This window comes from Doryrhamphus excisus, chromosome 11 (assembly GCF_030265055.1).
Source record: "Doryrhamphus excisus isolate RoL2022-K1 chromosome 11, RoL_Dexc_1.0, whole genome shotgun sequence".
NCBI lineage: Eukaryota > Metazoa > Chordata > Actinopteri > Syngnathiformes > Syngnathidae > Doryrhamphus > Doryrhamphus excisus.
The window spans coordinates 20295090-20320053 of record NC_080476.1 but is presented as its reverse complement, the minus strand read 5'-3'; the positions used below and the strand labels follow the sequence as shown (position 1 = coordinate 20320053).

At 37.4% G+C, this 24964-nt stretch overlaps 1 protein-coding gene and 1 long non-coding RNA gene across 2 annotated transcripts in view; both read left to right on the top strand.

Moving 5' to 3' along the window:
- The window catches only part of LOC131138573 (uncharacterized), a 67486-nt gene extending 64853 nt beyond the window's left edge, over positions 1 to 2633 (top strand). Inside the window, exon 3 of the long non-coding RNA XR_009132106.1 lies at positions 1994 to 2633. This is a non-coding gene — a long non-coding RNA (uncharacterized LOC131138573). The remainder of the gene's footprint in view (positions 1 to 1993) is intronic.
- A 10807-nt stretch (positions 2634 to 13440) lies between these two features.
- Positions 13441 to 18906, top strand: LOC131138569 (uncharacterized). Its single transcript, XM_058087590.1, has 2 exons — positions 13441 to 13902; positions 14957 to 18906. Exon 2 carries the CDS (start codon positions 15093 to 15095, stop codon positions 16803 to 16805), a length of 1713 nt encoding a protein of 570 aa, XP_057943573.1. The 5' UTR covers positions 13441 to 13902; positions 14957 to 15092; the 3' UTR covers positions 16806 to 18906.
- Positions 18907 to 24964: the final 6058 nt, after the last annotated feature.

The window sequence follows — 24964 nt, the reverse complement described above, 5'->3', positions numbered from 1 at the left end:
GGTGTGGGAAACTGAAATATTTGGTCATGTAATGACAGTTCCGATCATGTAAATCGGTTTCTCCCATGTCAGTGGCGCTCACTTCCTGTTGGGGGTGCAGGGGTCTGAACCGAACATGCCACCATGCAGCGGTTCTTATATTCTTACAGACCTCAATGAACGAATGGGTGGCGAGATCTTTCTCTGAGGACCAACTGGACAACTTTGTCCAGTCTACCAGGTGCCATGCTTTCTCGCCTACTGATTCATGGGTCCACTCAAAGTCCATAGACCAGTTGAGGGGATTTCCACCAGACTTCTTATTGTACTGGACTTGAATATTCTCCAGTATTACTCTTACATAACTTAGTCGTAGTAAGGATTGCAACGTAGCGTGAGAACCTCGGTATCAGATTTCACATTTACGAGCATATAAATCTTAGGAAAAGATTTAAAAGGGGTGGGCAAACTACGGCCCGGGGGCCACGTGTGGCCCACTAAGCGTTTGAATCCGGCCCGCCAGTTGCTTTCTAACTTTTAACATACATGCTGGCAACATGACGAGCAAGTCGGATGTCTTCTTCAGTTAAAAAAAAAAACAATAAAAATAATAAAAAAATAATTTTTAATGTAAAATTCAAGTTTGATGTGGTTTGATGTTTAAAGTGCTCTGGAAAAAAGGGATATATGGAACATATTTAAAACATATAGCTAATAATCTGACACGTTTACAGATAGAATTATACAAATAAGTACATAAATAAAATAAATAATAAATGTATAAAAATATAATAATTGATACATAATGTAATTAATAATAATAATATAATTATAATATATATAATAAATTATATATATATATATATATAATATGTAGATTAAATATAATATATAATATAATATAATAAATAAATACAATTAGACAAATAATTCTAGGTGGACTGTTATACAAATACAAATATATACAAATAATATATACAAATAAGTAAATAAATAAATAAAATGTAAAAATATAATATCATATATTAAATATGATATATATAATAATACAATTTAATATATATAATATAATAAATGTATAAAAATATAATAATTGATACATAATGTAATTAATAATATAATTATAATATATATAATAAATTATATATATATAATATGTAGATTAAATATAATATATAATATAATATAATATAATAAATAAATAAAATTAGACAAATAATTCTAGGTGGACTGTTATACAAATACAAATATATACAAATAATATATACAAATAAATAAATAAAATAAATAAATAAATAAATAATAAAAATGTAAAAATATAATATCACGATTTAAATATAATATATATAATAATACAATTTAATATATATAATATAATTAATCAAAATATATAATAAATAAATAAAATTAGACAAATAATTCAAGGTGGACTGTTAGAATTATAAGCGTAAAATAATGTGTGTGTTATAAAAAATATATATTCTCGCCCCCCGCACAGTTTTGTCAACTCAGTGCGGCCCACGAGTCCAAAAGTTTGCCCACCCCTGTTCTGGTGCCTTATTAGTACTTTTACATCGCTGATGGCGTTTGCCAGAAAAAGCACTTCATGTTTTGAAACTTATCTTAGCCATCGGTTCAACAAAAGATGTAATTATCTGCAAAATAGAACTTCCTTGATTCTTACATAAATAATGTTTTAAAGAGTCCCAGATAAATGTTGTTTCGCACCATGTTGCCAGCCCCCACATGGAAAGGAAAGCCAGTTGACTGGTTTTTGTTTTAGGGTTTCCTAAAATATGACTAAAAAATAAAAAAAAATATGTCTATATGCCACATCTGTGTCTTTATTGTACGTCTCTTTAGTTCTGGCCAAGGATGACTGGCACCAGGCTGGAGCTGTCAGCCAGTCCCGGGCAGCTGGGATCTAGGGGGTGCTCCCTACATGGACCGGGCTGGCAGCCCCTTCTCACTTGCCCCCGCGCGCGCTCTCTTGTTTCTGCCTTTTTTCTTCCAGCCAACCCCCGAAGAATACAATACAGAGAAGCCCTGTGCTGTGCCGTGAATACGCGCCCACACCCGAGGGCGTGCGCACACATCCACACTTTTCTACGCCGTTGAAAGCGAACCAGGCGAAATTCAGAGAGAGGAGCAGACGCCTCTCAGATGCCGAGCTTGGCTTTGTGTGCCACTTGACACAGACGGCGGCAAACAACATAACTGTTGTTTATTGTTTATGGAAGGACCCTCTGCCACACTCCGCTGTCATCTGGACACTCCGGAAGCGGCAGGAAGGAATAATGACGCCGGCTGTGCCACTCTTGCAACTCTATTTCGCCCGGAGATTGGACATTTTTCCATGATCAACAATCGAAATATGAATTCAGTCATCCATAAGCACCTCTCGATTAGAATTTTCTGGCTTTGATTATGGCCTAGTACAAGGGTGGGCAAACTACGGCCCGGGGGCCACATCCGGCCCGCCAAGTGTTTCAATATGGCCCGCCTGTTCTTTCCAAAGTATTTTATTTAAACTCAACATACAACCTGGCATCGTGGCTTGGGACAATTTTTTGATGGTCGAAGTAGCTGCTTTATCAATTTCGTTATTTGATGTGGTCTGTTGTTTACAAAATACTCCTGGAAAAAGGAGCACAATAATAGTAATAATAAAAAATAATAATAATAATAATAATGTTGTCAATAATGATAATAATACTACTATTATATTAATATTGTTGTTAATAATATTAATATAATAATGGTAGTAATATTACAAAGTACTCCTGGAAAAAGGAGCACAATAATAGTAATAATAATAATAATAATAATGTTGTCAATAATGATAATAATACTACTATTATATTAATATTGTTGTTAATAATATTAATATAATAATGGTAGTAATATTACAAAGTACTCCTGGAAAAAGGAGCACAATAATAGTAATAATAATAATAATAATAATAATAATAATGTTGTCAATAATGATAATAATACTACTATTATATTAATATTGTTGTTAATAATATTAATATAATAATGGTAGTAATATTACAAAATACTCCTGGAAAAAGGAGCACAATAATAGTAATAATAATAATAATAATAATAATGTTGTCAATAATGATAATAATACTACTATTATATTAATATTGTTGTTAATAATATTAATATAATAATGGTAGTAATATTACAAAATACTCCTGGAAAAAGGAGCACAATAATAGTAATAATAAAAATAACAATAATAATAATAATGTTGTCAATAATGATAATAATACTACTACTATATTAATATTGTTCTTAATAATATTAATATAATAATGGTAGTAATATTACAAAATACTCCTGGAAAAAGGAGCACAATAATAGTAATAATAAAAATAACAATAATAATAATAATGTTGTCAATAATGATAATAATACTACTATTATATTAATATTGTTGTTAATAATATTAATATAATAATGGTAGTAATATTACAAAATACTCCTGGAAAAAGGAGCACAATAATAGTAATAATAAAAAAAAAAAATAATAATGTTGTCAATAATGATAATAATACTACTATTATATTAATATTGTTGTTAATAATATTAATATAATAATGGTAGTAATATTACAAAGTACTCCTGGAAAAAGGAGCACAATAATAGTAATAATAATGATAATAATAATAATAATAATGTTGTCAATAATGATAATAATACTACTATTATATTAATATTGTTGTTAATAATATTAATATAATAATGGTAGTAATATTACAAAGTACTCCTGGAAAAAGGAGCACAATAATACTAATAATAATAATAACAATAATAATAATAATGTTGTCAATAATGATAATAATACTACTATTATATTAATATTGTTGTTAATAATATTAATATAATAATGGTAGTAATATTACAAAATACTCCTGGAAAAAGGAGCACAATAATAGTAATAATAAAAAAAAAATAATAATAATGTTGTCAATAATGATAATAATACTACTATTATATTAATATTGTTGTTAATAATATTAATATAATAATGGTAGTAATATTACAAAGTACTCCTGGAAAAAGGAGCACAATAATAGTAATAATAATGATAATAATAATAATAATAATGTTGTCAATAATGATAATAATACTACTATTATATTAATATTGTTGTTAATAATATTAATATAATAATGGTAGTAATATTACAAAGTACTCCTGGAAAAAGGAGCACAATAATAGTAATAATAATAATAACAATAATAATAATAATGTTGTCAATAATGATAATAATACTACTATTATATTAATATTGTTGTTAATAATATTAATATAATAATGGTAGTAATATTACAAAATACTCCTGGAAAAAGGAGCACAATAATAGTAATAATAAAAATAACAATAATAATAATAATGTTGTCAATAATGATAATAATACTACTATTATATTAATATTGTTGTTAATAATATTAATATAATAATGGTAGTAATATTACAAAATACTCCTGGAAAAAGGAGCACAAGCACAATAATAGTAATACAAATAATAATAATAATAATAATGTTGTCAATAATGATAATAATACTACTATCATATTAATATTGTTGTTAATAATATTAATATATCAATTGTAGTATTATTATTATTAACAAAAATAATAATAATATAATAACATTACTATAATAATAATAATAATAATAATAATAATAATAATAATAATAATAATAATAATAATAATAATAATAATAATAATAATAATAATAATAATAATAATAATAATAATAATAATAATAATAATAATAATAATAATACATTTATTACATCAAATAAATGATTTCAAAGTGCACATATAGCAGATTGCATGACACTTTTACATGTAAAATATGTGTAAAAATATAGGTGTAAAAATGGACTGTTACGTGTAAAATACTACATAATCCCCCCCGTCAATTTTGTTAAATTAATGCGGCCCGCGAGTCAAAAAGTTTGCTCACCCCTGGCCTAGTATTACTAAAACTGGGCATATTTTGCCCAAATAAAACATTTCCAAGCATAACTGAAATGCAAATATATTGGTTGCAATTGGTGGTAATTAGTACGACTAATTGGTTTCAGAACCGATAAGCCAATTTCAGCAAAGTCGGATTCCTTATCTATGAATCTAACGTTTTCACAGCCATCAAGTCTGGTGCTTGTGTGTCTCTGACTACCAGCACCCGGTGTAGAATACCACACATCATTACAATGTGCATCTTCTGAATGCCTTATGTTTGTATATTAGTTGTATTTCCGAATCAGAGAATCATAATCAGAATCGCCTTTATCGTTATCGCATACAAAGAAATTTGAGTGCAACTCAACGGTGCATTTTGTAGAAAGTAAAAATAATAAGGAAAAGGATAAAAATAAAACAAGGAATAACAATATCAATATAAAAGTGGCAGGTGTTGTTCAAAATAAGTGTAAGTATATGTACATAAAAAAAACAATAACCTAAGCAGTAACAAAATGTAGAATTGCAGTAACCACATTTTTTGGGGGCAAATATATGAAACATTGCATTTCATACATCAATCAAAATATAACTTATTAATTATTTACATTTGTATTCAACTATCTGATCACAAGCTCAAAAGGAAAAGCAAAAGCTTATAAATGCCTACCCTTTTTTGCAAGCTATAATCATGTTATTATTACCATTGTAATATTATTATTGTTATTATTATTATCATTATTGTTATAATCTTTACCATTATCACCATTATTATTGTTATTATTATCACCATTATTATAATCATCATTAATATTACCATTTTCATCATTATAGTTGTAACAATTTTTGGATTTTTTTTTATATAATTTAATTTTGCAAACTTTATTTAGTGCTGTATCATTCCATCTGTTGTTTTCTGAAATCCGCAGTATTTGTGATTTTATTGTCAATTTATTAGCAATTTATTAACATTATTAAAATGTAAAATTTCAGTAAAAAAAAATGTAGTATTGTAGTATTTTGGCATTGTTATGCTTAAAAATGCAAAATTTAGGGGAAAATCCTAAAATGTGCTTCTTTTCCTGATTTGTTGTCAACAATTGAATCACCCCCAAATATTCCTACATGAACGATAATCATATTTTTAATTTCATATATTCATCCAGTTGACTGCGTTTTGATGCGTCTCCCTTGACCTTTTGTGAAAACGCTAGGAAAAAGGCTGCAGCTGGACACTGACGGCAACAGAGCATGAATAGCGGGGTAGCCCTGGGCACCGTGAAAAATCCCACTGAGAACTGTACCGCCGGGGTCACAGCCCCGCCTCGCCGCTCCCCGAAAGGAGAGCGAGAGTAAACATGCGTAATCGGGAGAGCCCAAAAGAAAGTTGGACTGCGCTCTTGTAAATAATTGCATTCATTGTCCTCCGCCCCTGTTGGTTCTGGTCGCAAGCTGCTGGGTAGGCCCCTGTCTGTCTGGTGCGCCCCATGATCCCGGTGTCCGCTCCTACGCTCCCGAGGGCAGCGACTTGTGCCAGGGGCGGGAATGCCAGCTCCCTGACCCGATGGCCCCGCGACTCATGTGCCCACGCTAGGGGCAAACTGTCCCCGGGCCAGCTCGGGGACTCGGGGCGTGCTGTGCGCATGCTGCTACACTGTTAAATAAAGCTAGTTCAAAGAGCACATTCCTGCCCCCGGCCCGGCAGCTAAATGGCCGCCGTAGCGTGGTGTAGTGTCAAAGCAACAGATTGTTTCGTTTTATTGCGTCGCCTTTATCTCGGCTGACGCTGGTGCGATCTGATTGGTTGCGGCGGGTTTTTATTCTGCGGGAACGGCAGATGGCCTATTTGGATCGTATTACCTGGGCTCCTCATCCCAAGTGACAAACTTTCCAGTTGCTGAGATATTAAGAAAGCTTATCTGAATATTAATTTACACAAAATCACATCCTCGTACAAAAACAATGGCTTTTGTCTATTTTTTTAAAGAGAAAAAAAAAACCTATTTTCCGGACTTTTTGTCATAGGTTGGCTGTTCCTGCGACTTATACACCAGAGCGACTTAGAAATGAACACTGGACACTTTTTCTGTTCATTTTTATTTTTTTTCTAGCTGAATAAGCATTGTGTTAGCATATCTGTTATTGTTAGAATTTGTCTTCCAAGAGGACATTTTGGTCAAGTAGTTTGGAAAAATTACCCGCAAAAAAAGCGACTTATGTATGTTTTTTTCTACCTAATTATGCATTTTTGGCCTTGTGCAACTTATACTTAAAAGCAACTTACAGTCCAGAAAATACGGTATTCATAATATTCATCACACATGAACTTAACAGTAGCGTACATATGAAAGTGAAAGAATATGCACTGCACATGTCGCCATAAAGAAACATCGACTCAGTCGTTCCTTGTTTTATCGCTTTTAGTTGCTTCCAGATCTGACCGGAATGTAGAATTCAATATTAATAAATATAATATTTTCATAGTTAGTCCCCAATTTATGTATTAAGATATGCCTTTATTCGTCCCTCAGTGGGGAAATTTGTAATTCAAAACTTAATAAACGGTTCCAAAGTGGGGAAGAAAGAAAAAAAAAAACTACCACTTCCACACTTAATATGAGGATAATATATTTTCACTCCATTCCCAGGCTGATTACAAGCAGTGTTACGGTAATAATACCATGTCTCATCAATGTTTTGTCATTACTGACAGCTAGTAGTCTGAATATGATATACAGTATAACTAGTATCAATATTTATTGATTAATAATGGGCCATAGTCAACTACAAAAACTCTTAATTCCTTTCAGAATCGCCTTTATTGTTATCGCAACAAAGAAATTTGAGTGCAACTCAACGGTGCATTTTGTAGTAAAAGTAAAAATAAGAATCGGGAAAAGGATAAAAATAAAACAAGGAATAACAATATAAATATAAAAGTGGCAGGTGTTGTTCAAAATAAGTAAGTATATGTACATAAAAAAACAATAACCTATGCAGTAACAAAATGTAGAATTGCAGTAACCAAAATTTTGTTTTTTTTGGGGGGGCAAATATATGAAACATTACAGTGCATTTCTTACATCAATTAAAATATAACTTTGCATTATTTACATTTGTATTTTATTATCACCATTATTATAATCATCATTAATATTACCATTTTCATCATTATAGTTGTAACTATTTTTTTTTATAATTTAATTAAAAAATTTTGTATCATTCCATTTGTTGTTTTCTGAAATCTGCAGTATTTGTGATTTTATTGTCAATTTATTAGCAATTTATTAACATTATTAAAATGTAATATTTCAGTACAAAAAATTTAGTATTGAAGTATTTTGGCATTGTTATGCTTAAAAATGCAGGGGGGGGGCGGTATACAACATATTCAGGATGTTATGCTATTTTGCTGTATAATAATCACATGTCATAGTGGAAGGAAACTGTTTTCATATGTTGGTGGACATTACCGCTACGTATCTTTTTTAGAATGTGACATACATTTGGTTTTATAGAGTAGAAATGACCCTGTTGAGTACTTGCATCTGTGATACGCTCCTGCAGTGGAAGTACAATAGCAGTATCTTACCCTTAATGGCACCTTTATGCAGCATTATCGTTATGAATGAGGTGTTCTTTCTGTGAATTGCAGGAATAATTGTAGCTTGGGAACGTTTTATTGGCTCCGAGGCTGACGTTGTCAATTTAACCATAAAGGTATAAAGTCAACATCAAACGCCAGGGGTGGAATATGACTGACAAGTAGTATTGTAGTTCAAGTGGAAGTATGAAATACCCACCCACGCACCGGTGCTGTAAAAAGTCAGTGAAACTGTTTAGTGCAGGGGTCGGGAACCTTTTTGGCTAAGAGAGCCATGAAGGCCAGATATTTTAAAATGTGTATCTGTGAGAGCCATATACATTTTTTTAAACATTGAATGCAATAAAATGTGTGCATTTTTATGTAAGACCAACAGTTTTAGATATAATGGGCTCTAATTACGTAGACCGGGCACACTACCCCACGCCAATGGGGTGTGGCCAGCACACTTTCGTGAGCAGCGCAGTGTCTAATAATAAATCTAATACTTGCTGCCATTAATACAACTTCTGCTGCTACATGGTTTTGCACCATACTCCGTACATGTATTTCATTCTTTTGGTCATCTTCGTCAGAAGGCTTGGTTCTGCAGCTTTAGCTAGGTGACTATTTGACTAGAGGAGGAAAGTTTATATTTACATGTTGACATCTCAATGACCGAGGTAGACTACCGCATTACCCAGTAATAATCCAGTTTGGGTGTTTGACCTGGAAAATATATTCAAGAAAGATGGATATGGTCGGCCGTATTGCAGTAGAAAATAAATGGACGGATTAAAATGCATAAGAAAGTTGTTGATTATTTTTAATTTTTGTCATTTCTGTGATGTTTACTTTAAAATGTTAGCAAAAATACAGTTTTATTGTGGTAAGAAACGCTTGAGAGCCAGATACAGTCATCAAAAGAGCCCTACCTGGCTCCCGAGCCATAGGTTCCCTACCTCTGGTTTAGTGTGTCCATCGGGTACTCGGCTCTCACAGAAGATATATTCAAGTGAATTGCAACGTAACTTTTGGTGACTTGGCATTAGCACGTTTTTCGTTCGGTAATAGTCAATAGTTTGTTTCTCAACAGCATATTTGGTCATTTAAGTAAAGAAAGTTGAAGAAAAATCACATTTGTGCATAGAAAGCAACCTTCATCTTTTATTTATAGTCATAAAACCTTCAGTGTTTTATGCTACATTATAAAACAGAAGCCTATATTTGGTGTTCCTGTTCCTTAGTGTTTCTGGTCTTCTCCATGCAACTTTAGGTTTTGCTCATCTTATTCTTGCATACGGAATTGTACACAAACAATGCTAACAATGCCCAAGTGGCTATCGGAAGGCTGTAATACGATGACGAGGTCAGCAACTTTTACGGCCATCTCTGTATGGAGTTTGCATGTTCTCCCCGTGCATGCGTGGGTTTTCTCCGGGTACTCCGGTTTCCTCCCACATTCCAAAAAAAACATGCTAGGTTAATTAGCGTCTCCAAATTGTCCATAGGTATGAATGTGAGTGTGAATGGTTGTTTGTCTATATGTGCCCTGTGATTGGCTGGCCACCAGTCACCAGGGTGTACCCCGCCTCTTGCCTGAAGACAGCTGGGATAGGCTCCAGCACCCTCACAACAGTATCACTCGGATACTGTGAACATCCAGCAGCAACACAACATTTTTGGCATGACTACTATTTTGATGAAAAATACACTGAACCCCTCCTCTTGCCTGAAGACAGCTGGGATAGGCTCCAGCACCCTCACAACAGTATCACTCGGATACTGTGAACATCCAGCAGCAACACAACATTTTTGGCATGACTACTATTTTGATGAAAAATACACTGAACCGCCTCTTGCATGAAGACAGCTGGGATAGGCTCCAGCACCCTCACAACAGTATCACTCGGATACTGTGAACATCCAGCAGCAACACAACATTTTTGGCATGACTACTATTTTGATGAAAAATATACTGAACCCCTCCTCTTGCCTGAAGACAGCTGGGATAGGCTCCAGCACCCTCACAACAGTATCACTCGGATACTGTGAACATCCAGCAGCAACACAACATTTTTGGCATGACTACTATTTTGATGAAAAATACACTGAACCGCCTCTTGCATGAAGACAGCTGGGATAGGCTCCAGCACCCTCACCAAAGTATCACTCGGATACTGTGAACATCCAGCAGCAATACAACATTTTTGGCATGACTACTATTTTGATGAAAAATACACTGAACCGCCTCTTGCATGAAGACAGCTGGGATAGGCTCCAGCACCCTCACAACAGTATCACTCGGATACTGTGAACATCCAGCAGCAACACAACATTTTTGGCATGACTACTATTTTGATGAAAAATACACTGAACCGCCTCTTGCATGAAGACAGCTGGGATAGGCTCCAGCACCCTCACAATAGTATCACTCGGATACTGTGAACATCCAGCAGCAACACAACATTTTTGGCATGACTACTATTTTGATGAAAAATACACTGAACCGCCTCTTGCATGAAGACAGCTGGGATAGGCTCCAGCACCCTCACCAAAGTATCACTCGGATACTGTGAACATCCAGCAGCAACACAACATTTTTGGCATGACTACTATTTTGATGAAAAATACACTGAACCGCCTCTTGCATGAAGACAGCTGGGATAGGCTCCAGCACCCTCACGACAGTATCACTCGGATACTGTGAACATCCAGCAGCAACACAACATTTTTGGCATGACTACTATTTTGATGAAAAATACACTGAACCGCCTCTTGCATGAAGACAGCTGGGATAGGCTCCAGCACCCTCACAATAGTATCACTCGGATACTGTGAACATCCAGCAGCAACACAACATTTTTGGCATGACTACTATATTGATGAAAAATACACTGAACCGCCTCTTGCATGAAGACAGCTGGGATAGGCTCCAGCACCCTCACGACTATCACTCGGATACTGTGAACATCCAGCAGCAACACAACATTTTTGGCATGACTACTATTTTGATGAAAAATACACTGAACCGCCTCTTGCATGAAGACAGCTGGGATAGGCTCCAGCACCCTCACGACAGTATCACTCGGATACTGTGAACATCCAGCAGCAACACAACATTTTTGGCATGACTACTATTTTGATGAAAAATACACTGAACCCCGCCTCTTGCCTGAAGACAGCTGGGATAGGCTCCAGCACCCTCACGACAGTATCACTCGGATACTGTGAACATCCAGCAGCAATACAACATTTTTGGCATGACTACTATTTTGATGAAAAATACACTGAACCGCCTCTTGCATGAAGACAGCTGGGATAGGCTCCAGCACCCTCACAACAGTATCACTCGGATACTGTGAACATCCAGCAGCAACACAACATTTTTGGCATGACTACTATTTTGATGAAAAATACACTGAACCGCCTCTTGCATGAAGACAGCTGGGATAGGCTCCAGCACCCTCACAACAGTATCACTCGGATACTGTGAACATCCAGCAGCAACACAACATTTTTGGCATGACTACTATTTTGATGAAAAATACACTGAACCGCCTCTTGCATGAAGACAGCTGGGATAGGCTCCAGCACCCTCACAACAGTATCACTCGGATACTGTGAACATCCAGCAGCAACACAACATTTTTGGCATGACTACTATTTTGATGAAAAATACACTGAACCGCCTCTTGCATGAAGACAGCTGGGATAGGCTCCAGCACCCTCACAACAGTATCACTCGGATACTGTGAACATTCAGCAGCAACACAACATTTTTGGCATGACTACTATTTTGATGAAAAATACACTGAACCCGCCTCTTGCCTGAAGACAGCTGGGATAGGCTCCAGCACCCGGCAGAAAATGAATGAATATTATACTCCCAAACGTAGTAAATGCTATCATGGTGTAGGTAAAAGTAGTACTTTGGTTGTGTAATATTTTTTTGTGGATGAACATTTAATACTTCCTGTTTTACTCGGACTATTGCATGAATGTGAGTGTGAGGAAGTGTGGAAATGCTGTCCACTTCTGCATTAGTTACGCTTGTCCATTTTCAAGTACTTGCAGTTGGCAGTTCGTATTTTAAGTGTGAAAGTCAGACTGATACTAAAAATGGGAACAAGTTCAAAATGTCACATGTGCTACACTGTTTTGAATTTCATTCTTCATAATGCCGAAAAAGTATACCTCCGTCCCACATCTGTTTGCCCCCCTTCTGCTAGAACCAGGAAATCACACCGCAGCAGACATAGTGTCAAACAGCGATATGCACTCGGGGTCTACCCCATCCATGGGGCCCAGACGTGATTGAGTCAAGATCTGGTCTAGTTTGTCTGGAAATACGTTCTCAGTTACGCAGGGCCAGGCTCGAACCTTTACGTTTCAGTCCCGGTTTTACAAGCTAAATCAAAGTCAGATTGCTATCAGAGTAGCGGGAGCCTCATTAGCGTTGCGGCTAAATGAGCGGCGTTGTTGGTGTTGGAAGTACGATGAGGTGAAAGGACTTGGTAATGGTAGTGACTGAGTTTGTTCAGCGGTCTTTCATCTGGGAATCATCCACAGAACCATGGAGGCTTCTTTGTTCTGGCAGTCCTCCTGAATTTGTCCGATTCTAATTTACACAGTATTTCAGAGGTTAAAATACTACAATGATCTTGTAATCTGGGCTAATGTTATGTAGTACGGACTGTACCGCAACGGGCTAGGGTTCGGGTCTCTAGTGCTACCCAGTGATCCAAAAAGTCCTTATGTGTCAACTCCGAGACCAGTGCAGTTCTTAAGGTGTCGGTGTAGTGAGGTTTAGGGTTAGGGTTAGGGTTAGGGTTAGGGTTAGGGTTAGGGTTAGGGTTAGGGTTAGGGTTAGGGTTAGGGCTAGGGTAACCCTACCCTGCACAGCCACACTAGCCGACATCCGTTATACTCACCCACCTAAACCTCACTCTCATCTGGGTCTCGGCACCGATGTAATGCAAACCAGCCCTGCACCCTACCCGGACTTGGTACTGCATCCATACTCCACTGATTCCAATGGTGAGAACTTATTTCATAACTTCTGAAAGCAAAAATTCAGAACTTATTCTCGTAAATAAAAAATGACCTTTAAAATATCTTTATTTCTGCGTATGTCAAAGCTGTGAAAACCTGATGCAATTCTTTAATGGATCATGAAAGCCTTTAAGGTGACATAAACCTTTTTTCAGTGTGAAAAACTGTCACTGAGATGATGTGAGGTGATGTCATCTTGGATAGAACATCCGCACGTACCGGACTTAGTTCGTGCGCATTTCAAACAGGACATGCTGAAAGCTGTGAAGCAGAACGGGCAGACATGGTCAGGACTCGGTACGTGGTGGTATAAGTTCAATTCCAGTTTGACTCATTAGAAAAAAGTGTGTTTAATTCATCTACATTAGGGAAATACTGCAATTATTTTGTAGACGAAGCTATAAAATTACTTTGCTAATGTACGGTTTTTAGCAAATAAAATAGACAAGTTACTCCGCATCACCCACATTAAGACTTCTGGACTGCAATGTTGTACCTTTCACCGAGACATGACTAAACAGCGAAATACTGTACATGGATATTAATCATATATTCGACTATTACTTTACTGTCGCCAGAATCTCATGAATCAGATTTGACTATGACAAATCTTAGTCGAAGAAAGCCCTAATATTATATCTGTATATGTTAAAAAAGAACTATTATGCTCATTTTGGTGCTTTGTATTGACTCGTGGACTCCCGTAGAGCAGCTACACACAATAACCTGCACAGAAATTTTTCTAGTTCTTCCAGATTTTGCACCTATTTCTAGTGTTTCCATGGACTTTCCGCTTCCGACCAAAACCGTTTCTTAAGCCCCCCTAAATAATTTGATATTTTTTATTGATTTTTTGTTTTATTGATTTTTTTTTTTTTTTTTACAAAAAAAAAACTCAGACGAATTTCAGAGCTTATCAGAACCTAGTGACACCCCTGCGTTTCTTTATCAAAGCGTTTAATTTACTCCACCCCCGGCCCTCGTCGTGCCGAGCCCACTAATTGGTCACACTCCCAAACGCTCCCGAGGACTTCCGGATACATAGATCTGCCTTTACTGAGTGCAGGCTATCTGCAGCCCTTTTAAGGAAGTCCGGATCGCATTGACGTCAGTCTAACTTGGTTTTAGAAAAACAACTTTGAAAAACCTATTAAAAAAATTAAAATTAAAAATTGTTTAATTAACATTAACATTGCAACAACATTATAAGTCAAAAAATATATTAGGGCCCCTTTAAAATAAACCTACCAAAAATGCTGGTTTGTTCATGTCTTTCTGAAAATTAACAGGAGTTAAAATATGTATATTTTGTTTCGATATTGAGTGTTATTCTGTTTTTACTCTTGTTAAGGTGTGACTCAAAGAAAGCCAAACCAGCTTCAACCAAGTGATGTGCCATCGCATTGCCTTCTGGGTTCATGTTTAAAAATCGTTGCATGTTCATTCCTGCTTCCCGTACAGACCACGGATTCCCATAAACAAACACGATGTCGCAACAACCAAACGGAGGCCACAGTCCAGTGAATGAAACTCCGACCGACTCTTTTAAAGAAGCTAAAGTTAGCACTACACTGAATCCGAATGTCGTTCCATTCTCACCCAAACCGGGATCTCGTCAGGAGCCTTTAAGGCCACAAGTCAGTTCATTGACCATGGATAGTCAGCCACGAACTTTCAATGGTAAACCGCTGACATGCATTAACCAAAAAATGGCTACCTTGTCCCTGACCAACAGAGACCCCAGACTGACTCCGAATATCGTTGCCCTGAATGATTATTCTTACGGAGATGCACGCCATGCCATAGAAAGTTCCTTCAGCAGACATAAAGAAGGTCCACGCCATGAAGCATTAGCAGTTCTCCAAGAGGGAACGAGAAACCACTTCATCCTAGAAAGGCCCTTCAGAGAAGAGCTGAGAAGATGGCCCAAGATTAGTAACAATGATCCATTGGCTCTGAAAGTGTTTGCAGACTTCTTGAAAATCTGCAATGGAGCAATTCCACATGAAGAACGAGCTTCTTTAAACAGCTGTGAAGAAAACCACAAGCTGCTTCAAAAACTTCCCGGACGGATTATCCACAAATGGAGTCAAATTGTTGTCGACGAACTCGATACCTGTGGAGAATATCCAAATTTTGCATGTTTTACTGAGTTTGTCAACAAAGAAGCGCAGTTCGTATGCAATGCTAATACCGCACCATCCATAATGAACAATGATCCATTGGACAGTCGATCACTTAGGAGAAGATCTGTGAAAACCAGTACCCAAACAAACCCGGACACACAAATAGCATCTGGTATAAAAGTGATATCAGTGTGTTTTGGTTGCAAAAATGACGGTCATGACATCGCTAGATGTCCCATTTTTGCAGCAAAGACTCCCGAGTGTAAGAAAGCGTTCATACATGGAAACGGTTTATGTTTTGGATGTCTGAAGAAGGGCCACTTTATCAAAGAATGCAAAAGGAGACACATCTGTAGCACATGTCACCGCCATCATCCAACCAGCATGCATTCCACCAAGATCCAAAGAACCAGACCAAGTCGTTTGAAGAGCGAATGTCTTCCCACTGATGGTCTTAGGAACCGAGAGGTTCATCACTCAACGAGACGTCCTTCAGCTACATCGAGTATCATTCCTGTTTTTGTCTCAGCAATGGTTGAACCCGATAAAGAAGTCCTTACTTATGCGATATTGGACTCACAGAGCAGTTCCACGTTCATCTTGGAGGACGTCCTCGACAAATTGAACGTGGGTTGCCAATCGGTGAAACTAAAACTGAGCACCATGACAGCCACAGACACCATCGTAGCAAGCAAGAATGTTCAAGATCTAAAAGTCCGAGGACTGAACATGGACGGTCACATTGAAATAAAGCAAGCCTACGCCCGTGGCTTCATCCCGATGAACAAGTGTCAGATTCCCACAAGTCAGACCGCACTGCAATGGCCACATCTGGAACACTTAGCAGACAAATTACCGCCATTTCAAGACTGTAACGTGGGTCTCTTGATAGGATATGACTGTCCATCAGCTCTAGCGCCTCTCGAGGTCGTCATTGGTGCTAAAAATGAAGCTTTTGCACAGCGGACCCAGCTGGGGTGGAGTATAATTGGACCGTCAAACCCACACTTTGACCTGAAAAGAAGCAAATCGGACTCCTTGGTGATAATACATCAGTCTAAAGACAATGTGTGAAACACAAAAGTTGACATACTTTGACTTTTTACTATGAGAACATAGTATGGACGCAGTCATCCCGAAAATCAACCACAGGAGAAATGATGAGAAAATGAGAGAACCTCATGAAAAGTGTCAAAGAAACTAACAATGGAGTTGTCGTTATCAAAGATGACACTATTTAAACTTCACTAGACAATACTCGATTATTCTGTCAGACTTATTTGCATGTCAGTCCAAAGTAAAATTGCAATCCAATTTTAAAAACGGAACACTTTTTTGCATGAATGCCAGATTTGACCCGGAAGTCAAACTAAATAAATGTAGATGAAAGTTTATCAGAAGACAAAGTTCATGAAACCGAAGCTAACAACCATTGAATGTCAACACCAGACTCAGTATGGTCGTTATTTGGGCTTCGGTCTACTTTAAACATTCTCTATTTTTACTATTAAATGATTTGTCAAAATGAAATTTCAATTTAGTGGTAGGGAATTCTACAATAAATAAAATACTGATGTAGCATTCCAAAAAAAATGGGACCACTTTCATTACAGATGCTAAAACTAGGGATGACCACATCAGGGTTTTGATATTCCCATTCTGATACCGATCATCCATAAGTGAGACCATCTGATTCTGATATCCATGTGTACATTTTTTTATGATGACTGCTATTGGACAGGGCCGCCGTTAAACAATAAGTCATTATTAAAAAATAAACTTTGTTTTTGACATTATCTGCATCCCAACATTTCTGTGTTTATGCGTCCCTGAATGTTTTTTTTTTTTGTTCGGCGTTGAGATGAGGCACTTTGTTATACGATTCTTGAACGCACCGTAGTTATGTACTGAATTGCAAAATATTGTTTGCCTATGGGAGCACTTGTTTTAACGGTCACTGATCATCTTGTGTTATCATTCTAGCGTAAGTGTGAACAATGACAACTGAAATTTGGGGCGAGGGATTCTAATCTGTCACTTTTATTGGAAATGTTAGCCATACCAATTAAATAGTGAATCAAAATTTGGTAGTACAGTAAACCTCGGATATATCGGAAATTCGCTCACAACGGACAGATAAAAAAGAACCAGTTTTTCTGTAATGCATTTCCAATAAAAATTCATATTCAAATTCATATATCGGATTTTTTATAACGGATTTCGCCTATTTCGGACAAAATCTCCAGTCCCGTTCCAATGCATTTCCATTAAATTTCCCTCGCATATATCGGATGGCCGCATCGTGGCGCTCCGATTCCTGCGCGTCCAGGTACATTGGAAACATAGTCAAGGAAGTGCCTTTTTATAACGGATAAAATCCCATTTACGCATATACCGGATATAAATCCGATATATGCGTAAAACGGACATTTTCCGCTATACACATATAACGGATTTCGCTTATATGGGACAAAACCAGTGGGAACAATTGAATCCGATATATCCGAGGTTTACTGTACTTGGAAAAAAGGCTGGAATCTGTAAGATAACATTGAAGTCAAAATAAAAGACTTCTTGTTGAAGTTGAATTTGGTTCCATATTTTTGTGTTTCGTGTTTAATTTTGTTTTTACACAAAATTACCCCCAAAGCGGTGACAGCACTTTGGACAGGACTGCAATACAGAAATTGAGCTAAGTAGTATCCTATTATAAAGTGCAAACTGTATCAAGTTCCTTAAATGTCAAAGTCATACATCAAGGGGCACAGTACCCTTCAGATTCGGGCTTGAGTCCGGTTTTCCGGCGAACCTGAGCTGTCTTATGCAAACTACTCCAGCGTTCAAAGGCTTCCCAAGTGCCCTTCCCTGCTTTGTCAGGCTGGAATAAGGACGTATGAAGTATTGGTCGGGAAGGCGTGGCACTGTAGACCTTTCCAAAGCGCACCTACGTGTATGAAGTTCTGCCGTCGTTGGTGATTCCTTGAAAAGCATCAGCGTGTCATTACGCATGCATTTGTTTGCATAAGATTACGTGTCGGCCGCGGTGTCCCTAACGCTCCGATGTGCGCGTGCTTTAACTCCGGGACTTTGTCCTCTGGAACGCACGCCAACCAGTCAGCTGAGAGACGGCAAAACACGATGTGTTAGAACTGGGACAAAGACTCGGGTGTAAACAAGCGAGATTACTCCAGGGTAGGGGGGGGGGGATACGGTAAAATGCGCCGTGGCTTTGAAGCCGCTTGCCAGATGTTTGATCATCGCAAATATCGCCCAAACATCAAAGCAGGTTCCACACCCGATGATTGGCGTGTCGTTACCAGAAGGTGTAATACTCTTCTTTGAATTTGATCATATGATTTCCGTTCAATCTTTCTTGGGAATAACAATCATAAGCTTAATACGCAAAGTCTCCGGGGGGATAGTTGGCGCACAGATGGCGAGATTTAATCCTTTGCATTTAACACAGACCAATATGTCCCAACTTACAACTTGCCATGAAGTGATTAAAGCAACAGTCTGGGGATTAGCTCTGTTGATTACGTGTCTATGATTTTAGCCAACCGACTCGTCCCGCGACTGAGACCGAGTTTCCCCGACGATGTTGTCTTTCCGTGCAAACAGCAATGGCACCGAGCGACCTGATAATTCTTTGAACTGCAGATGAATTGCAAGTCCGCCAGCAGCTGTTCAGGATGACCTTACCCCGCAAAAATCAATCAGGTCAAACATAGCCAAAAAGAAGGAGGCGCTATCTGCGTGCGCTTTGCGACACGGAAAGAATATATTTTCATGTTCATTTTCAGTGGGAAACCAGTGGAAAATTTCCTTTTCAATGATTGAAAGGTGACATTGCACTTGTTAACCTCTCGCTTAAGCAACGGTTTAGGAACAGCAATCAGGGAAGAAGCCACGGTCCAGGGTACCACTAGCGTCCCAGGTCGCCGCATTCATCTGATGCACTGAATGATTGACAGACCGATGGCAGTTTGGCAAAAAAAAAAAAATTCTAACAGCAGGGGTCTCAAACATGCGGCCCGCGGGCCAAATGTGGCGCGCAGGACACTACTTTGAGGCCCCCGCCTTGATATGAAAGTTTAATGTTTGATACGGATGCTGTATGGTATCATGTACCCAGAAAAAAAAAATATTACGTTTGATTCATGTTCATGTTAAAGGTTAAATAACTGTTAATAGTTATCCTCCCTATCCGTGTGGAAGTGGTAAGTTTTTGGCTATTTAAGTTGAAAGGAAATAACTTGAAGGCTACCGTTTAGGTCGCTAGCGCGCTAGTTTGCGAGTTAGCATGTGTCTCAAGACCCTGCAGTTGCGCAATATGTTGTAAATAAATAGAGTATAAATGTGACTATAGTCGTGTTTTGTCTCGTCTACAGGGCTCTAATAATGCTTTGTTCATTTTAATCTGAAACAAATAATTTCTTAAGTTTTTATTATTTGCCGTTGTATTATTATTATTATATTTATTTATTACTGATTGATTGATTTTCTTTATTCTTGATTGGTTTACTTATTTTTCATCTTATTTTGTGTAGAAAAATAAAAAGTTTTTGGCTATTGATTAATGTTCATGTTAAAGGTTAAATAACTGTTAATAGTTATCCTCCCTATCCGTGTGGAAGTGGTAAGTTTTTGGCTATTTAAGTTGAAAGGAAAAAACTTGAAGGCTACCGTTTAGGTCGCTAGCTGTCTAGTTTGCGAGTTAGCATGTGTCTCAAGACCCTGCAGTTATATTAATTTATTACTGATCGATTGATTGTTTTTATTCTTGATTTGTTTGTTTATTTTTCATCTTATTTTGTGTAGAAAAATAAAAATATATTTGAGAACGGTGTTTGTTTTATCAGAGCTTTTCTTGTAGAAAATCGAAACCAAAGCAAAGTTTATTCATTTTTCTGTTTTTAATAAAATTTTTAAAAAGTTTTAAAAAAATAATAATTTTTAAAAAAAAAAAATTAATTTTTTTTTAAAAATTAAAAAAAAAATAAAAAAAAATTCTAATTTAAAATATTTTTTTTTTTTTTTTTTTGGAAAACCTGATGCGGCCCAGGCTCGCCCAGACCCTAGCTCCAGTGGCCCCCAAGTAAATTGAGTCTGAGACCCCTGTTCTACAGTATCGCGTATCGCAAACGCGGGGCGAGGTATGTGCGCGTTATCTCCTGGTGGAAAAAACAGCGTCCTCGTTGCTTCATATAGCCCGGCTCTAGTGACCGGCCATTGATAAGGCCGACGTCTACGATAGCCGCCACGCTTTCAAGTCCCGTCACAAAACAGCCGGCTCCCTTTTATGTTGTTTTCCCAAGCCAAGGACGGAACGGCCTCCCTGCAGGACCAGGCTGGCTAATCAGTAATCGCTAACTTGCTGAGCCCAGCATTCCCCTTCGGATGGTCTGGCGTTTCACCCCTTCTTCTCGGGATTCTTTCTTTGGCTTCTTGTCCGACCTTCTCTCATCCTCCTTCTCCTTTGTTTCTTTTTACCCGTCTCTCTTTTCTTCTTCTCATTCTCAAGCTTCCCTGATGCTCCTCTATTATTCTCCGAACCCGACCCCCCACCCTTTTGCGCCCCTCCCTCGTTCTCTCTTGTTACTTTGCTCATCTTCGCACCCTTCTTTCTTGCCAGGCCACGGAACAAACGCTGCCCCCTTAGCTAATGCTAATGAATCGAGATGCAGAAGGGACGGGGGTGTGCGGGGGTGTGCGGGGGTCCGCCGTCGTTACTGTGCCACTGACACATGGCGTTATTATTATGATTATTATTATTATTCAAACATTAGTACCACTATGTGACTTTATTTACAACTTGCCAAAGAAAATTGATTAGGTAAAAGACAGGAGACAGAAGGGGGAATCAACCCCCGAGCGCCCCGACTGGGCGGCTCCTTTCTAGGCCAACAGTAGCGGCTCCTCTCCAAACTTGTGTGGAGAAATCATCTGGTCATGCTTGACCTTGTTCGCAGTCCCCCCCCCCCCCCCTGTTGTCCCGGGGTCCCGTCTGTAGAGTTAATTCTCTTTTTTGGCCCACCTCCTGCAGACATGATGAGTGTCATTAACGTCTTATTAATATTATTATTATTATTATTATTATTATTTGGGGACTTGTGTTTTTAGAGTAGACAGTGGTTAGAGGTTCAAGGAAGTGACCTTCATGAGGAGGAATAGTTTCATCAGGTCCATGCAGGACATCCTTCATCCAGCATAGGTGGTCTACGGGTTACCGACGAGTTCCGTTCCTAGACTGGGTTTGAAGTCAGGTTTTAGCGTAAATCGGAAGCTAGACCGAAATTAACTCCCCCGTGAAGCCCAGCGTTGTTGTCTTCTCTATGAACTGTCTTGGATTCATTTTCCTTCCATGGTGAGGACTTTCCTTTTCTTTGGCGCTTGGGAGATATTATGAAGTGGAACAAGTTAACTAGTAGAGGATGTCTCTACGGATCTCTATGCTTTTATGGTTGAATACGACCAATTATTAGTCATGCATGTTAATTTTCTACCGGTTCGCAGGGGGGTGCTGGAGCCTATCCCACCTTGGACTTTTGCCGACTTGGTTTTTCACGTATAAGTTTAATTTTTACCTTAAATCTATTCTGTTAGTATTCATTCTTAATTAATTCATGACGCATTTTCAATATATTTCTTCTAATCACATTATTCAAATGATTAATTTCTAACTTTACAGTTTCTGTATTGTGTGCAAGTTACCTCGTTATGAAAAAAAAATCTGGTTTTATGTGCTGAACTTGGTGTGTTTGAGTTGTTGGGGATGGAAAACAATAGTCAGTCCCACCCTGAAGTAGACATCGATTGGCTGTCATGTTTGGGCTTGGTTAGCATTAGCTCAATTGTACTTGGGAGGGCAAGGTGAGGAGCGGTGAGTTGGGAAATTTACATTTGAATAAAAAATGCCCCGACGGCATAACTGTCATAAAGGTAGAGTGATTGTTGGCAATTTTTCTGTGAATTAGAAGACGAGGTGAATTAGGTGAATTAGTCATAATTAATCAGTTAATTGTTTTAATCTCCTGACAGAACTACTTTTACACATCTTTGAAATTGATCAGCACGTACTCCATCTGTGTTATTATCATTTGATTGCAAGGATCCGTACAAAGGTGCTTGGATTTATTGATTGATAATACCTTTGTACTCTTAACAGTTATGACCATATTGGCTATGTATCAAAAAAAAAAGTCATAATTGTTAAAAGTCATGGATAATGGGGGGGATTTTTGAAGCACTGTTGAGAAGTCATAGCTCCCTTATACAACAAACCATATGAGTGTTTGACACATGTACTTCAGTCGTGACGTGAAAAATCCAAGTTTCATTTTTAGTAATTTCCTATCAAATAAGTCATTAGTAAATTTCCCCGCCTACAGTGTGCTAGCGAAGACCCTCAAAACGTTTCTTCCCTTTTTGATATCCACAAAGTAAAAATGAATTGTCATAAAACCTCACGCCAAATCAACCTTAAGTTTGTTTTATATACAATAAATATTAGTTACTCCACAATAACTGATGCACCATTAAAATATAACCTCTTCTCTAAATCAGCATCACATACTTTTTAATTAAATGTATTCAAATGATAAAATGATATAATGTAAGATGATCAATAATCAGATGGAATCAAAGTCAAAACACCCAACTGTGGTGCGTTTAAAGGCTGCAAAATCTCATTTTTTTTACCCGTATTATTACCGACTGAGCGAAGATGTGTTTACCATAAAATAAAATGCTATTTTCAGAGAATAAAAAAAAATAAAAAAAATGTGCCACTTTGCAGAACCGTGAACGCTGAATCACAAATATGCGGGAATCCACTTTACATATCTTATAATAATATAATAATGGGAACATTTTTGTGATATAATAATCCCATCTCAGCAAATTGAAGTAGTAGTCGTTACATGGACAAGATTCACATTCCTGGAGTATGATCTAGACCAGGGGTCAGCAACCCACGGCTCCAGAGCCGCATGTGGCTCTTCAGCCTCTTTGTTGTGGCTCCCTTCGCAATGCCCAAGTATTCAAGTCAATCAAAATCATGGGAGACTTGAAATTCGCTCAGGATGTGAGCACGTCGCTGCACATTTCGTCAGGCATCAGGTATAAACTTTTGAAAGTTTATAAAAAAAAATCACAAAATTACAAAATTCAAAAGGTACAGAATCATAGAATTCGTTTTCAACTGGGTCAAAAGCTACTCAGCTGACAGGAAGCAATACGTAAAGCCAGGAGAAAACACATTTCCACAGTACCCCAGTGATGGAGTACCCCAGGGGTCAACACTGAGACCACAACTATTCAACTAGTACATCGATGATGTATTATTTGCAGATGATACTACTGCCTTTTGTTCCGGATTAAAATCATTAAAAAGGTCAAAGATGAAATGGTCATATACACTAAACCAGGGGTCAGCAACCCACGGCTCCAGAGTCGCATGTGGCTCTTTGTTGTGACTCCCTTCGCAATGCTAAAGTATTCAACACCCAAACTTGTTGGGGCCAGAATAAACATGTTTGTCAACAAATGTAAACACATTACATTTAATTTACACAGATATTTACATATGTACATTTATTTTCTATATTAGCAAGATCCAATACTAGCAAGAGTAATCGATCAACTCCGCTTTTTCTCCCCTGAACTACTTTGATACCCCAAAATTCCCTCTGAATCTGGCAGTCAATCAAATATTTTTCTTCAGGCGTCAGGTATAAACTTTTGAAAGTTTATAAGATTTTGTTTATGAATTATGTTCTGCGGCTCCAGTTTTCCTTTTGTGAGCGAGGAGGTAAGATGGCTCTTTTGATAGGAAAGGTTGCCGAACCCTGATCTGGACCAGGGGTCGGCAACCTTTACTATGAAAAGAGCCATTTCACCCACTTGCCCACTAAAGAAAAATAGCCTGGAGCCGCAAAACGTTGTATGTTTAAAACAACATTGGTGGGGAAAAAAAAGACGAGTTGGAGTACTCTTGCTAGTACTGGAGATAAACTTTTGTTTTTAAATGAGCTCTAATTTATTTTTTAGAATCGTCAAATAACTCATTAATAATAATTAATAACTCAAATAACTCAAAGTATTACTCATTTCCCTTCATGTTAACCTGTCAGAGAGAACTGGATAGCATCCTGTCTGCTCATTCAGTCACCAGTCAGAACTCAGTCAGGATGCATTCATGGTCTCACACAAAGTTGGATTTTTGTAAACTC

What these genes read in the sequence shown, in the direction of transcription:
- LOC131138569 (XM_058087590.1), top strand. Translation starts at nt 15,093, where the DNA reads ATGTCGCAACAACCAAACGGAGGCCACAGTCCAGTGAATGAAACTCCG.